The 14,759-nt window shown below is 46.4% G+C and overlaps 1 protein-coding gene and 1 long non-coding RNA gene across 11 annotated transcripts in view; one reads left to right on the top strand and one right to left on the bottom strand.

Annotated features, from left to right (window-relative positions):
- Positions 1-1,694: 1,694 nt before the first annotated feature.
- Positions 1,695-2,972, bottom strand: LOC110308629 (uncharacterized). The gene is made up of 2 exons (XR_002379584.3): positions 2,764-2,972; positions 1,695-2,144 (listed from the first exon to the last, which is right to left on the bottom strand). It is a non-coding gene; the product is annotated as an uncharacterized LOC110308629 (long non-coding RNA).
- Positions 2,973-3,175: 203 nt separating this feature from the next.
- Positions 3,176-14,759, top strand: part of Fam193b (family with sequence similarity 193 member B) — a 32,069-nt gene continuing 20,485 nt past the window's right edge. For 3 of the 10 annotated variants that reach the window (XM_021179793.2, XM_029468365.2, XM_085831044.1), the window contains exons 1-2: positions 3,646-4,505; positions 9,773-9,833. Coding sequence is in view for 5 of the 10 variants with exons in the window: in XM_021179794.3 (XP_021035453.1) it covers positions 3,191-3,403 (213 nt within the window). In the remaining 5 variants the exon portion in view is untranslated. Of the gene's footprint in view, positions 3,404-3,645; positions 4,506-9,772; positions 9,834-14,759 lie in introns of those variants that run through there. The other 7 variants (XM_021179794.3, XM_085831041.1, XM_085831046.1 and 4 more) reach the window with 4 other exon arrangements.

Here is a 14,759-nt window from a genome sequence, read left to right on the forward strand (position 1 = left end):
TTCTTACAAGCTTTGTTCCCAGAAACGATGACTCTGAAACTTCTTATATATAGATCAATAACCTTGACTTTGTTCCCTGACTCGCTCATATCTCAATAATCCAGTTTATTCTATTCTATAGCCACATGGTTGTTTACCTACTTCTCAGATTTATGTGTCTGTCTCCTCAGAATTTGGGTGAATCTCTCACATACCTGACTCATTTCCAGAAATCTTTCTCTCCCATGCAGGTGTGTTACCTTTGATTTCTGCCTCAGCTAACTGGCAAAAGGCTTTTCTATTGACAGGTGAATATTTATACACAGTGCACAATGACCTTATTCCTACAACTTCCCCACTACATGGCATTACCTACCATGTTGGTCTCACTCTGACACCTCCTTCATCTGATTCCTCATGTTGAGTCCTCATGTGGCCAACTGAGACCTTCCCTCTCTTAGGGTACGGAAGTCCCACCTTATTCTCTTCTACCCAGGTCTTTAATGACCAATCAGAAGATAATGGAGGACAGTGTTTTACAAAATACCAAATCAGGAAATGCTTCATAATAATGCCAATACCAATTCTGGACTACATTTGGATCTCTGGGTACAGAATTCATCACTTAAATACATAGTGCTCAAAAACATCCCCAATATTGCCCCTTTTTAGTCTAGAAAAGGACATTTCTCTTAGATTAATAAACTATATATAATAAGAATAGTTATGGAAGCTATCAGGTAAAATTACTGTTACTAATTGTTTCTAATGCTTTGTCTTATTTAGACTCTCACAAGCATTGCTTCCAGATACTGAACTGGCTTTGATTAGTAATCAAGAATTGTCGTGCTGGGCGTGGTGGCACACGCCTCTAATCCCAGCACTTGGGAGGCAGAGGTAGGCAGATTTCTGAGTTCAAGGCCAGCCTGGTCTACAAAGTGAGTTCCAGGACAGCCAGGGCTATACAGAAAAACCCTGTCTCGAAAAAAAAAACAAAAACAAAAAAATAATAATCATTGGCTGGAGAGATGGTTCAGCAGTTAAGAGCACTGACTGCTTTTCCAGAAGTCCTGAGTTCAATTCCCAGCAACCACATGATGGCTCACAACCATCTGTAATGGGATCCGATGCCCTCTTCTGGTGTGTCTGAAAACAGCTACAACATACTCATATAAATAAAATAAATCTTAAAAATAAATTAAAGTCAGGGTTTATATTTTTACACAAAACATCATGACCAAGAAGCAAGTTGGGGAGGAAAGGGTTTATTTAACTTATACTTCCACATTGCTGTTTATCACCAAAGGATGTCAGGAAGCAGGAATTGATGCAGAGGCCATGGAGGGGTGCTGCTTACTGGTTTGCTCTTTGGTTTTTCTTTTTTTTTTTTTTTGGTTTTTCTAGACAGGGTTTCTCTGTGTAGCCCTGGCTGTCCTGGAACTCACTTTGTAGACCAGGCTGGCCTCGAACTCAGAAATCTGCCTGCCTCTGCCTCCCGAGTGCTGGGATTAAAGGCGTGCACCACCACGCCCAGCTGGCTTGCTCTTTTCTAGAACCCAAGACTACCAGGCCTGGGATGGCACCACCCACAGTGGGCCCTTCTACTCTAGATCACTGATTGAGAACGCACGCAGGCACACACACACACACACACACACACACACAGAAATGTTGGGCCTTAGGTCACACAAATAATGAGGCACAGACCGCCACAATCCAAAGTCAAACAAAAGCAGCTTTTATTCACCAAGGGAAACAAGCTGGACTAGAGATGCAGTCAGGCTCGGGAGCTGAAGCAATGAGCTCAAGAAGTGGGCTCATAGGCCTTTTAAAGCAGAAAACCACAACCAGGTATGAAATGGAAGATTAGGGTGAGGGTCTAGGCAACCTTTACCATGGTTGGTTGTGGGTAGGGGGCTTTCCAGAGGTCCTGGCTCCTGACTGGTCTGTGGTGGCCCCTGGGTATCCCAGGGAAAGAAGGTGGCAACTGTTTCAGGATCTTGGAGAAAAGGCCAGATGTTCCTCCCCTTCCCTGAGTGGTAGACTCTAGTCTTAGAACATTTGTGGTTTTTCTTGGAATTGGGGCCATGCAAAATGGAGGACAGACTTCAAGATGGAGCAAGTTAGGTCAAAGAAGTTTAACCTAGTCCCATCGACACACACACCTATTAAAACAATAAGATAAACAGAGTAATTTTTAAAATTTTATTTACTTCTTGGTAGTCAAAGTTTCAGATTTTGTTCTGATTGATGTTATCAATATAAATTCCACATGTAACTACCAAAAAGTTTCAGTTTCACTCGACAAGGCATAAGACAGCATAGGAAACTTTAAAAAAATATATTATTATTATTATTTTATTCCATGTGCCTGTATTTTTCTGCCCCACAAAAATGGGTGGAGATGACATATTAACAACTAAAATGTTGATCTGTTAAAACATTTCTAATTTTGCTTTGTGGGTTAAAGTCCTCTCTCGCACATACCACTTTTTAAAAAAACATTGCCAGAGTATGTGCTTTAATCATTTCATCCTTGTCACGCCGATCCTATTATCTATTTAAGTGACCCCCTTTCCCATCAGCCTCAAGAAAGCCCCGAGTCTGGGTCCTGCAGTTCTGAGTACAGAACGTGGGGCTCTCAGTAAACGACAAGTAAAGACCTGCCTATTCCTTCGCCTCAGGCTGGCCACAGGTGTGGTGGGATGATATCGATATCTAGGAATCTTTGGTAGGCATTTTGCAGCCAGTGCTTGTCCATTGCAAAATAGGAATAATTCGTACCTGTTTCCAAGTGATTTAGGGAGGGGCCAAGAGATGAGCGTGAAAAGTTCGCAGCAAAAAAAATTAGTAGTTCACTCATTATTTAATGGATAATTAAGCTCCTAGGCCCGCTATTACAGCGCCCAATGTGTTTCTCTAGCCGATCGCAGCCTTTCGGACTAGTGCTTAGGACAGGATCTCGCCTGGGGCTGGTCTCCTGCGAAGCTCAGGGAGGTGGCCTTATTAAAAATGGCGCTGGTGGCTTCGGTGGCGACTGCGGCGGCGCGGACTGAGTGTGCCCTCTGACCTGTTGGCAGCAGGCGGGGAGGGGCGCCGGGCGCCGCCATATTGGCTGTTGTCCTGTGAGGGGAGCGGCGGCGGCGGCTGCGGCGGCGGCGGCGGAGGCACGAGAGGAGCTAGCGAGCGGGGGAGCGGCGCGAGAGGCAGCATGACTCGGAGGCGGAGCAGGCCGAGCGGCGGCGCGGGCCGGCGGGAGCGGGCGCGGGCCGCGGGGCTGCAGAAGCCCCAGGCGCCCGAGCCGCAGCCGCCGCCGCCGAGCCTGGAAGCGGGAGCGGGTGCAGGGCCCCCGGAGGTGCCCGCCGAGCCGGATCGCGACGGCCCCCGAGAGGAAGACGAGCCCAAGCTGGCTCCAGGCCCTCAGGTAGGATCGAGCAAGACGACTCCGACTGCCGGGCTGCTTACACCTCCCCAGAGCGGGAGCGGGAGTGGGGCGGGAGTGGGCATGGACCATGCTGTGGGTCTGGGGCCAAATCCCAAGTCCGGGGCAGATGCTTTCAACCCGCTTGCCGGGAATGGAGGCTGGACCCCTCTCCAAAGCCAAAGCTCAGCCAACCCTCTTGCGACCCTTGTAAAGCTACCCGTTCAGGCCCTGCTCCGGAGCTAAATCTTCTGACCATTTATGCTCTCTGGGACTCTCTCAGGTCCCGAGACCACCGCTTAGTCCACCGCTGGGTTCTCTGCCCTCCACTTCCCTTTGGAGCCACCTGATCCGCCTCCCCCCTTGCCCCTAAAAGACCATCATCTCAGGGCGCCGGAACCTGCAAGACTGCAGCCTCTGTGCGCCCCCCCGCCCCCGCCCCCGCCCCCGCCCCCAGCAGCTTCATCCCTTCCCCTGCACCGTCTGCAGCCGCTACCCTCAACAGCTGTACCTCTCTGCATCTGCCTTCCGGGACCTCTCTTCTTTCCCTACCCAGCAGAACAGTTGGAGTAGAGAGTCAGGCGGCCCCAAAGACTGTTAGAATAACTCCACTAAAGAGGAAACCCTTGTTCTCCTCCTATCTCCTGTCCCAAGGCGCCCCCACTCCCACCTCCTACCCCACCAGTCCACTAGTTTGGTGAATCCTGCGAGAGTAAGAGTATTTGGGAGGATTCTCATAAGCTCCAGCTTGCCACCTGGAAGGTCACTTTCTTTTGAGCAAAAATGAGCAAACAGGAGAGGCGGGGGTGGCGTGGGCCACAGTTGCTCAGGGAGGGTTGTGGCACCCGGGGCTGGGTGGCTCGCCCTAAGCTTGCTCTGACAAAAGAGTTTTGAGTTGGTTTTTTGGCTGAGCCTGCCAAGGAAGGCAGGCCCCTGCAGGAGTCTTGGAGGGTCGGATGCAGCGCCCGGATGAGGACGAGGCGTGGCGGAAGATGCGTTTGGCTCTGCAGACACTGCATCGGGCAGCAGGGGACTCTGGGAGGCTGGTGCAGCCTGAAGGCATGGCTCTTGACAGCCTTCTAGTAGAATCTCTGGAATTGTGCATGTGAGTGGGGATGCCATTTGGGGTACCATTCCTGGAACGCTTTCCCTGACCTCCCCAGTTAAACCAAGTGCCCCCTCTGTGCCCACCACCCTCTTTGCTTCCCTTCAATGGCACCACTCCTTCTGTGATGAAACTTGTTGATGTGTCTGTCCGAAGCACTGAACAGTGAACACCACGGGCTGGGAGGATGCCATTCATTGGCTCCTCCACGCCTGTCCCAGGCTTTGCCTTTACGGAGAAGTAACTAGGTGAAGGAGGGGAAGGTTGAATCAGGCCAGAACCTGCGCTTATTGTAACCTACTTTTGATGTGTTCTCCTTTGTGTCTCGGTGAGAGGATTTTGAATTAATGAAAGTCTCTCAACTTCTTGGATGTCAGAAGCGTACCCAACACCCTGCTCTGCAGCCTAGGCTCTCACAGGTTGCCCTGTGCTCCTGCTGGGTCTCCATTTCAACCAGACGGTGCTTCCCCTTCTTACCTGTTTTGACCCTCCGCCCCCCAAAGAGTGTTGTTATCTAGAAGAGAACCATGTAGCTAGCCGTCTGTTTTCCTCTTTCTTTCCCATTCAGACATACAGTGCTCTAGAGCCCCTGTCACATAGAGAGCCCAGAAAGTTTGGATGGTGTCTTAACTGTTCAGTTTCATTGAAATACAGTTGTCCCAGATTAGAACCTTCATTAGATCCTCTGATCCAGGTTTTGATAGATTCTTGTCTATAAAGAAAGACCTAGAAATTCATTCCTTTATTCATGCTGGGTGGTTAGCATTCCTTACTTTTATTTTGTTATTTTTAAAGATTTATTTATTTTATGTATATGAGTACACCGTAGCTGTCTTCAGGCACACCAGAAGAGGGCATCGGATCCCATTACAAGTGGTTGTGAGCCACCATGTAGTTGCTGGGAATTGAACTCAGGACCTCTGGAAGAGCAGTCAGTGCTCTTACCCGCTGAGCCATCTCTCCAGCCCGCATACCTTCCTCCTCCCCTGTGCGCCCCTCAGCATCTAGCACTGATTTGATGCATTAGCCAGCTGATTGGGCTCTTTGTCTGCTTGTCCATGTACACTGTAGAGTGCAGGAGCCTTGTCAACTAGTCACCAGATCCCTGTCCTAGTGACTAACAGTAAACAGACTAGAGGATATAACTACAATTACCCCGTTCTCAGATGGGAAAACAGAAACCCACAGCAATTAAACATTTACACAAATGACTCCCACTTACAAACAAGAGGCAAAAAAAATCCAATCAAGTAAAAATTCACTCTGACACACACAAGGGAGCTGAAAGACCAGCTCTGATTGGACCCTGCTTTTTGCTAAGGGTAGAAATGAGAGTCAAGACACAGCTTTTTGTGCTCTGGTCAAAAGTTCTTGTTGTCAGGGTAGAGGTTGGACATTGCTCTGTCTACTGTCATATCTTTCTTAAGGATCTTGGTTTTTAACCCCCCTCACTTTTGTCTGGATGTAGAGTGAATATGGAAGGTAAAATTCAATGTTACCTGCTGAACCAAGTCTGTGGGTGGCAAATAAGACTACATCTAGCCCACAGACTTATTCTAAGATCCAAAACCCATACACTGTTTTGTTTTGTTTTTATTCTTAACGTAAGTGGGTGTTTTGAAGTAACTGTGTGGCAGGGGGCAGTAGTTTGTGCCTGTAATTCTATTCTAGCACCTGGGAAGCTAAGGCAGGAGGATAGCCTTGAATTCAATGCTAGTCTGCACTATATAGCAAGTTACAGGCCAGCCTAGTCTACATCACCCATTTCGATAACAATAGGAAAAAATGAAGCAGAGGATGTTTCATACCCACATCTGTGCCTCTTAGAATCCTGAAGCATTGCTGGTGCTGAACCCGAGTCTCTCTAAGTCATCCTGAGTGCTTGAGTGGCAGTGCTTCCTTAGGTAGCCTGGCTCCAGCTTGGTTCTCTGTAGCTCTTAGCTCACTCGTGTGACCTGGACACTTTCAGATACAATCTCTTAAGATTATTTGGGATCCCAAAAGGCCTTTCAGTTGTTCTAGCCCACTAAATCTGGTCTATTCACCCAAATCCTCCAACCCTTTTACTTGGAGATAAAGCTTAAACAGGTACTGTTCTATTAGCAAAGGACGGTGGAAAGGCGGAGGCAGGTCAGCTCACAGACCCTCAGAACAGTCCAAGGAGGCCGTGAGAACAGCCTGACAGACTTGAATTTAACTCCCCACCTTCCCTCTCGCTTTGTGTCTCAGAGCTGCTCTCTTTCCCTATTTGAGCCTTGTCAACAAGAGAATGTGAAAGCAGCCTAGGATGGTGGCAGGAGCTGTGTAGTGTGGCCAAAGCCAGCCTTACCTACTACTGTACCAGCTGATTTTAGTCCTAACCCATTCAGCTGGCAGCCTGTGTGCGTGCTTAGAACCCAGGAGGCTTGCTAAGGAGACTGGGCTTCTTGGCGGTGAGCTCACCCTGCTCTCCCCCTCCCGTCTCTCCAACATCTCCTGGGACAGTCCAGTTTAGTGTGAAGGCCTCCAGAGACCTGGTTCTTGCAGTGCTAAGAGGAAATCTGTTCCCTTGAGGAACTGGCTGAGGTGATCAGTCAGTACGGTTATTGAAACCATTTCATTATGTTTAATTACTCAGCAAGCTTCAAAATGATCTCTGTAACCAGGGCCTTTGTTTGCGATACACAGAAGGTCAAGGTGGTTCCTACCCTCAGACCTGCCGCTGCCGCTGCCTTGTGCCTGCACCACGGTCATGGCCAGTGGGAGGAAAGGATCTCAGGGCCATCCTGCCTAGAACCACCTAGTTCTTTTGTAAGCCAGAAAGAAATCTCAGTGCAAAAATGCCAATGACATTTGATGATAAGGACTTGCCCATTCCACTTAAAGTTTTTAGTTTCCTTAAGATGTCTTAGAGTTACTAGCTTAATGTCTAATAATAGATGGGGGATTGTAATCATAACACTTTTACTTACTGTACCTAGAAATTTTTAGAGTCGGGACCATTTTAATTAAATCACTTTAATGGTATATATTATATGTGATCTTTATTGCACAGTATGTGGCTGTTGGATACCTCACAGTGCTGACTCCCTGGTCCTCACTCAGGCCAGGTCTGGCATACATACTGTCATACCCAGTGCACTCTTGTCAACTTCATTTGTTTTACCAACACTAAGTGAGCCCTTAATGCCAGACCCTGGACTAGCTGCAAAAGGAGAAGGGAATGAAACCTGGTTCCTGACATTAGGGAGCTCATATGGCAAATCCTGCAGCCTTTGGGAGTGTCTTAAGCCTCCTCGGTTTGTGTACTCCTTTATAAAAGGACAGTGAGTCCAGGCTTACTTGGTTAACAATAGGGACCAACAAGTCAGACTTGTCAGGCACGTAGCACAATGGTAGCTATAACTGTAGGTGCTTGCTTCTTTGGATGCCCAGGATATGGTAACCCAGGGAATGCTGGACAGAGAAGCTTCTCAGAGCCTAGTCTAATGGTTGGATATCTCTGGAAAGTAAGGTGGAGAAAGGAAGTAGTGTCTACGACATCAATTCTCAACCTTCCTAATGTTGTGACCCTTTAATATAACAGTTCCTCATGTATAGTCCCCCCAACCATAACATTATTTTGATACTACTTCATAACTGTAATTTTGCTTCAGTTATGAGTCATAATGTAAATATCTGAAATGCAGGATATCTGTTGTAAGAACCCTGTGAAAGGGTACCCAAAGACTCAGGACCTACTTGGTTGAGAGTCGCTAGTCTACAAAGAAGGGATGAGCAGTGCCTGGGCTCATTTGGAGAGCAGGGAGAAGTCAGGTTATGCTCCACTACTGGTGGTTTGGGCAGCTGAGGAAGCAAGGGATGGTGTGAAGTAGGGAGGCAGATGGTCTGGTCAACCCTCTGTGATAGAGTGTGAGAACGGAAATCTGTGGGAGAGGCAGCTGGGATTGCTCTCTCTAGTCCATGTCTCCTCACCCCAGCCTCACTATGGCCACATCCTTGGTTCAGTTCCATCTGTGACCTATCCAACTAGGGCCGGAGCCCACCCAAGATCCATTTTTAGATTCTAGTAGATGATTTTGAGTATGGCTGGATCTGGAAGCTGCTAACTTGAGGAAGTCAAGCATTGTGTTTCGTTTTGTTTTAAGGGGCTAGAGTCTGAGGATAAAACTCAATGGTAGAAAGCCTGCATCAAGTCTAAGGCCTTGGGCTTGATTCCTAGTATCACATAAAAAATAAAACTGGGCTGAAGAGTTGGCACAGGTTTAAGAGCACTTCCAGAGGATCTGGGTTCAATTCCCAGCACCCACGTGGTGAATCACACTGTCTGTAATACCAGTTCCAGAGGATCCAACACCTTCTTTTGGCCTCTATAGGCACCAGACATGCATACAGGCACAGTATTCATGCACTTAAATTTAAAAAGACAAAACCAAAAAGCTCACCTTCCTCCACTTCCTGAGTTAACTATTCAACTGCTCATCTTGTGTTGTATATTAGCCTCCAGTGTATCTCTGACGAATGATTGGAACACAGTGATTCCTGGAACACTGTCTGTCTGTGGAAGTCTTGTAGAGATAACAGATTTAAACAAGTAAGACATGGGACGCCATGCATGGTGGTGCATGCCTATAATTCCAGCATTCAAGGCAGAGGCGGATAAACCTCTGTGATTTTTGAGGCCAGCCAGGTCTACATCATGAATTCCAGACTGGCCAGGGCTACATAGTGAGATCCTATTTTTTCTTCTGTTCACTTAAGTTAGGCAATCACTCTATTGTAGAGGGCCCTGTTCGCTCTGACTAAGAACTTAGAGGGTTTGTAACTGGGGAAAGTAGTACTTAATGGTCCTTCATGGGCAGTTAAGACCAAGACAAGCTTGTATCCTAGGAAGGGTCTAAGTTTGCCCCTATTATATCATCCTCATCCTTCAAATTAGGTAGCCATTAGCAGAGTTGCAGGAGGAACATGCTGCAGTTTCATAATATACCTGTCTCCCCCTTTATCCTCTATCCAAAGCTCATGGCTCCCTTTCTGATTTTCCCCCATTAGAATGAAAGAAATAGGTATCTTTATACTGAAAAGGGATGTGGGGAAACTAAGGCAGGAAGAAAGGGCAGAGGAGCTGCTAACTGAAGATTCTGATTAGGAAACCAGGGCCTTGTTGTACCACGTGGGGGTTCAAGGATGCCTTGCAGGTCACTGTTTAGTTCTCCGTCCTGTGCTTCAAGTAATACATTTGGTTTGGGCAAGTCTTACTTAGTAAGTTTCCCTATCATTTTTTCCAGGGCAGAAGAGGAAAGAAACTAACGGGTATTGAGCACCTACTGTGTGCCAGACCCAGGCCAGGTACTTTACATAATTTATTTCCTTCTGTCCTCACAACTCTGTGAAGTATGGTGTTATTCCCATTTCATAAATTGAGAAACCTGAGACTCAGAATTTGAGTAATACTCAAAATACTGAAATGGCAGAAGAGGGATTTGAACTTAGAACAATGTCTCCAAAGTTCATGCTCCTTTCCCAGAGAGAGAAAGAGAGAGAGAGAGAGAAAGAGAGAAAGAGAGACTGTCTCGGAGTTAAAAGAGTAGAGCAGCAGTTGGCCCAGGTGTCTGGGTAAATGAGCAGCTTGGCCTTCCTCTGGCTACTAGGACTGAAACAAACAGCTTGTGCTGGTTAGGCGTGGGGTCCTTAGGATCAGCCAGCCTCACTGCAGTGCCCTTACTCAGCTTATATGACCAGACAAGGGTCTCTACCGACTGGCCTTAGAAAAGGAAGCAGTTTCCTGCCTACCAGAAGGGTAAGAATTGCAGAAAAAGTTCTAAACCACCAAGGTGGGGTTTGGTCAGCGCCTAGGGCACTAACTGTAGCTCTGATTTCTAGCATTCTGAGAGTCTTAGTTCTGACTTCCTTCTCACCAGAGCCTTGCCTTCAGCACAGCAGGTCAGGAGAGGGACTGGGTTTGCTATTTAAATTCTATTCCTGATGTTAAGTAGCTGAGACATTGAGCCGTAAGGCTTTAAAATTTCATTTATTAAATGAACGCCTGCTATGTGACAGACAACAAATCACACTCGGTCTCTGAACATATGTAAATGATCAGCAGCCACTCCATGCCCCAGAGAGCTACGCTCTGCCAGGAATGTGGCACCATGTGGCAGGTGTTACACTAAAAGAATAACTTTAGCTTAGGAAGTTCAGAAAGTTTCATTGACCTTTGGCTAGGGTCTCATGGGATGCTAGGAGTTTACTACAGAGTTGTCCAGTGTGTGGAACGGTGGCGGAAATGAGAAATTGTAGATGCTAGGTGTCAGGGAAGCTCTTGGAGTTTAGTATCTTGAGAGGATAGTACTCTCGTGGGCTATTTCAGAATAGAATTTGGAACCTGTTGCAGAGCAGCTGGCTAGATACAGCATGTGTCTTGGGAAATCTGGTACAAACATCCGTGAACTCTTGGGACCGAGAGGAACTCCTGGGAGGAGACCAGGCTGAATGTTGAAATTCAGTCCAGCTTCAGAACAGATCTTGGCACCTGTCTGTTCTGCTGATCAGGGTTATTCTCTTGACACTTGACAACCTATGGACAAAAAAGCCAGTCTAAAGTCATGCCCCAAAAGCTGCTCAGATAGACCACGAGCTATATAATTGCTGATAAGAATTATTGCCTTGCTGGGCGTGGTGGCGCACGCCTTTAATCCCAGCATTTGGGAGGCAGAGGCAGGCGGATTTCTGAGTTCGTGGCCACCCTGGTCTACAGAGTGAGTTCCAGGACAGCCACGGCTACACAGAGAAACCCTGTCTCAAAAAACAACAACAACAAGAACAACAACAGTAAAAAAAAGATTTATTGCCTAACACACAATAGGCCTGGAATTTAATAATGTTTAAGTTACCACATTAATATAAATCACAATTTTTATGGAAAATAATTATGTGGGGGCCCGTGAGATGGCCCAGTAGGGAAAGGCTCTTGCTGCTACTCCTGATGAGCTGAGCTCAACCCCTGGGATCTACGTGGAGGAAGGAGAGGAGACTCCTGAAGTTGTCCTGATGTTCACACATATATATGGTGTGTGTGCTCCTGGGCATGAATGCATGTATACTCACAATAATAATAATAATGAAGAAATGTTCTATTTTAAAGTTAAGAATTATAGATATTTAATTTTATATATTAAGAACGGAAAATGGTCCCATTTTCATTTTGCAAATTTTTTAATAAAGTTGGGGGTGGAGGCATGCTGTGTAGGTGGGAGGATCAGGGTTTAGATTCTCAGCCCTCTGGCCTCCACATGCACTCCTGGATAGAGGCTCCTGAATGCACAGGTTACACACACTCTGCTCACCCTGCACAAAGCCATGAGCTCAGTGTTAAGTCTGTATTTATTTTACATTAAAAATCCATTGTCAGCTGGGCGTGGTGGCGCACGCCTTTAATCCCAGCACTCGGGAGGCAGAGGCAGGCGGATTTCTGAGTTCTAGGCCACCCTGGTCTACAGAGTGAGTTCCAGGACAGCCAGGGATATACAGAGAAACCCTGTCTTGAAAAACCAAAAAAAAAAAAAAAAAAAAAAAAAAAAAAAAAAAAAAAATCCATTGTCTGAGACTAGCACAGTTGTACACGCCTTTAATCCCAGAAGCAGGCAGATCTCTTAAGTTCAAGGCAGCCTGGTCTACATAGCAAGTCCCAGGCCAGCCAAAGCTATGTAGTAAGACCCAACCTCCAAACAAAAGTGAAAACAAGACAATCTGATGTGCACCTAGCACTTGAGATGGATTCCTCAAATGTATAATTCTGTGAAATCAAGCTTTCGTCATACGGGAAATGGGCTTTATTTATTATGCCAAAAAATAACCTTTGTTAATAACTCTGATTCCCGATTCCTCAACCCAGGACTGAGACTCTAAAGCTGGGGCGGCAGTGATATAAGCTTTCCCAAATTCTAAGTGTCTGTCTGTTTAGATTCTCACACTGTAGCCCATTCTAGCCACAAACTCATGGTAATCCCCCTACCTCAGCCTCCTGAAGTGCTGGGATTAGAGGTAGGAGCCACCAATGCCTGACTTTCTAATTAAAATTTTTGATTGAAAGCTTGAATTTTTATTGTTGGCCACAAATACTTGACAGTTTTTCTTGAAGTAATGGGTTTATTTTGTTTGTTTATTCTTTTGAGGAAATGTCTGCTGATACTCTTGTCTAAATAACAAAGACATTCTTTCAAGGTAAAACTGGCACTGTATGGCATAAAAAATAGACGCTCCCTTAACTTAATGCTTCCAGGGCCAAGCAGAGACAGTGGGTTTGGTGGGAAGCACAGACACTGGACTCAGTGGCCACACATTCCAGCTTCCTGAACCTGGCTCCCCTGCCCTGGGATGTGCACACCACAGCTGGGTTCCTGTGAGCCATCCCTCTCTGTAGAGCCTCTGGGTTCACTTGAAGAGTGAAACAGTTATCTAGAAATCTTTTTGGTGAGAAACAAAATCAACAGAATCACTAGAATTTTTTCCTTCATGTTTTGCTGTAGACTAATCCTGTACCCCAGAGGCTCTGAAATTTAATCTGAGGTGAGTGGGAACAATTAGCTGCTGCCCGGGGAATCTGGGTTTAAGAATTAGTTCCCTGAGCCTTTGTGAACAAGAAAATACTGGATGTTTTCATTCACTTGATGGCCATGTTTTTGTTGAGAAATAACAATACAGCCTGGAGAACAGCATGTTGAAAGCCTGGGCTCCCAGACTCAAGGCATAGGGACCATGTTTGCCAGGATTGAGAAGTAATGGGCACTGCAGTTAGAAGGAGCCCTGAGCCAGAGCTTTCTTAGCCGTGGCATTAATTAAAGGAATTGTGACATCTCTTAGGTCTTGGGTGTCTTACCACCCTTAACAATGAAAACAGAGAGATGGGCTGGCAAGAGGGTTCAGCAGTAAAGATTCATACTGCCAAGGCTAATGACCTTAGTTGAGTTCTTGGACCCACATAGTAGAAAGAGAAATTGCTCTTAAAAGTTGTTTTCTGACCGTCACCCATGTGCCATTGTATATATGTACCTGCACATTGCATGTACGCACTTACATACACGTGTGCGCACATGCACGCACACACATACACACACACACACACACTCAATATAGTTTCAGAGTGAAAGCTGGAGAGGCGGCTCGGTGGTTAAGAGCATGAACTACTCTTGCAAAGGCCTTGAGTTTGATTCCCAGGACCCATTTTAGGGTGGCTCATATAACTGCCTATAAATTACCTCCAATAATTCTGGCTGCCAAAAGTACCTGTAAACACATAGACATAATTAAAATAATAAAAACATACTTAGAAAAATAAAAAAGCAGAAATGAAAATGTCAAGAGAGTCAGATATAGTAGCACACACCTGTAGTCCTAGCACTTAGGAGGCTGAGGCAGGAAGACTGTGAGTTTGGTGGTAGCCTGAGCTTATAGTAAATGCCTCCCCCCACCCCCACTCTTTTTTCCCCCTTGAGACAAGGTTTCTCTGTAAAGCCTCTGAAGGCTGTCCTGGAACTTACTCTGGAGATCAGTCTGACCTCAAACTTTAGATAGTACTCTGCCTCTGCCTCCCAAGTGCTGGGATTAGAGGTACTCCCATTATCACCATGCCCCATCCCTGGTGGTGAGGTGGTGAGACCCTTTCTCAAAACAACAAAAAAATGGCAAATCTCCTAGCCCCACAGAGCCTTGTATCCTGAGAAAGACACCAGAATCTGAGGGCTTTTGGGGGTGACCCTTCCAAATGACACAGTCCTGAGAACAGGAAGTAAGGGCGGTAGACTAAGGGAGGACTGTGACCAGCTAATGCCTAGTGTGGGCTTGTTAGTAACAAACAGTTGAAGGCCTGCTGTAGGGATTCAGTTCCCACTGTCTTGACCCCTTTCACTGAGTGCTTTTTTTCCTACTGTTCCTTAGACCTTTGGGCAATGCAATGCAGATGGTGTCTGTGCTTCAATTTAAAGCTTAGTTAGCCTTCCATGTCTATTTCTTCCTTTATCAGGAAAGGCAGCCTGCCCTATAGAATGACTTTCATTAATGGCTCATTCATTCATTTTGTGGCCTAATTGAGCTTGAGAAAAACGTCACAGTATTTTCTTAGCTGGCAATATCTTATTGTACTCCTTGCAGATTTGAAACTGGAGCCATGCAGCAGGCTCCAATTGGGCAGGCTAGAGAGGTGAGAACCTGCTCTGTAGGAAGCAGTAATTTCAAGGATGGTATCACCACACTGCCTGCCAACTGTAATGCTATGAG

Source organism: Mus caroli, unplaced genomic scaffold (genome assembly GCF_978045245.1).
Source record: "Mus caroli unplaced genomic scaffold, Mus_caroli_1 scaffold_15, whole genome shotgun sequence".
NCBI classification, from domain to species: domain Eukaryota; kingdom Metazoa; phylum Chordata; class Mammalia; order Rodentia; family Muridae; genus Mus; species Mus caroli.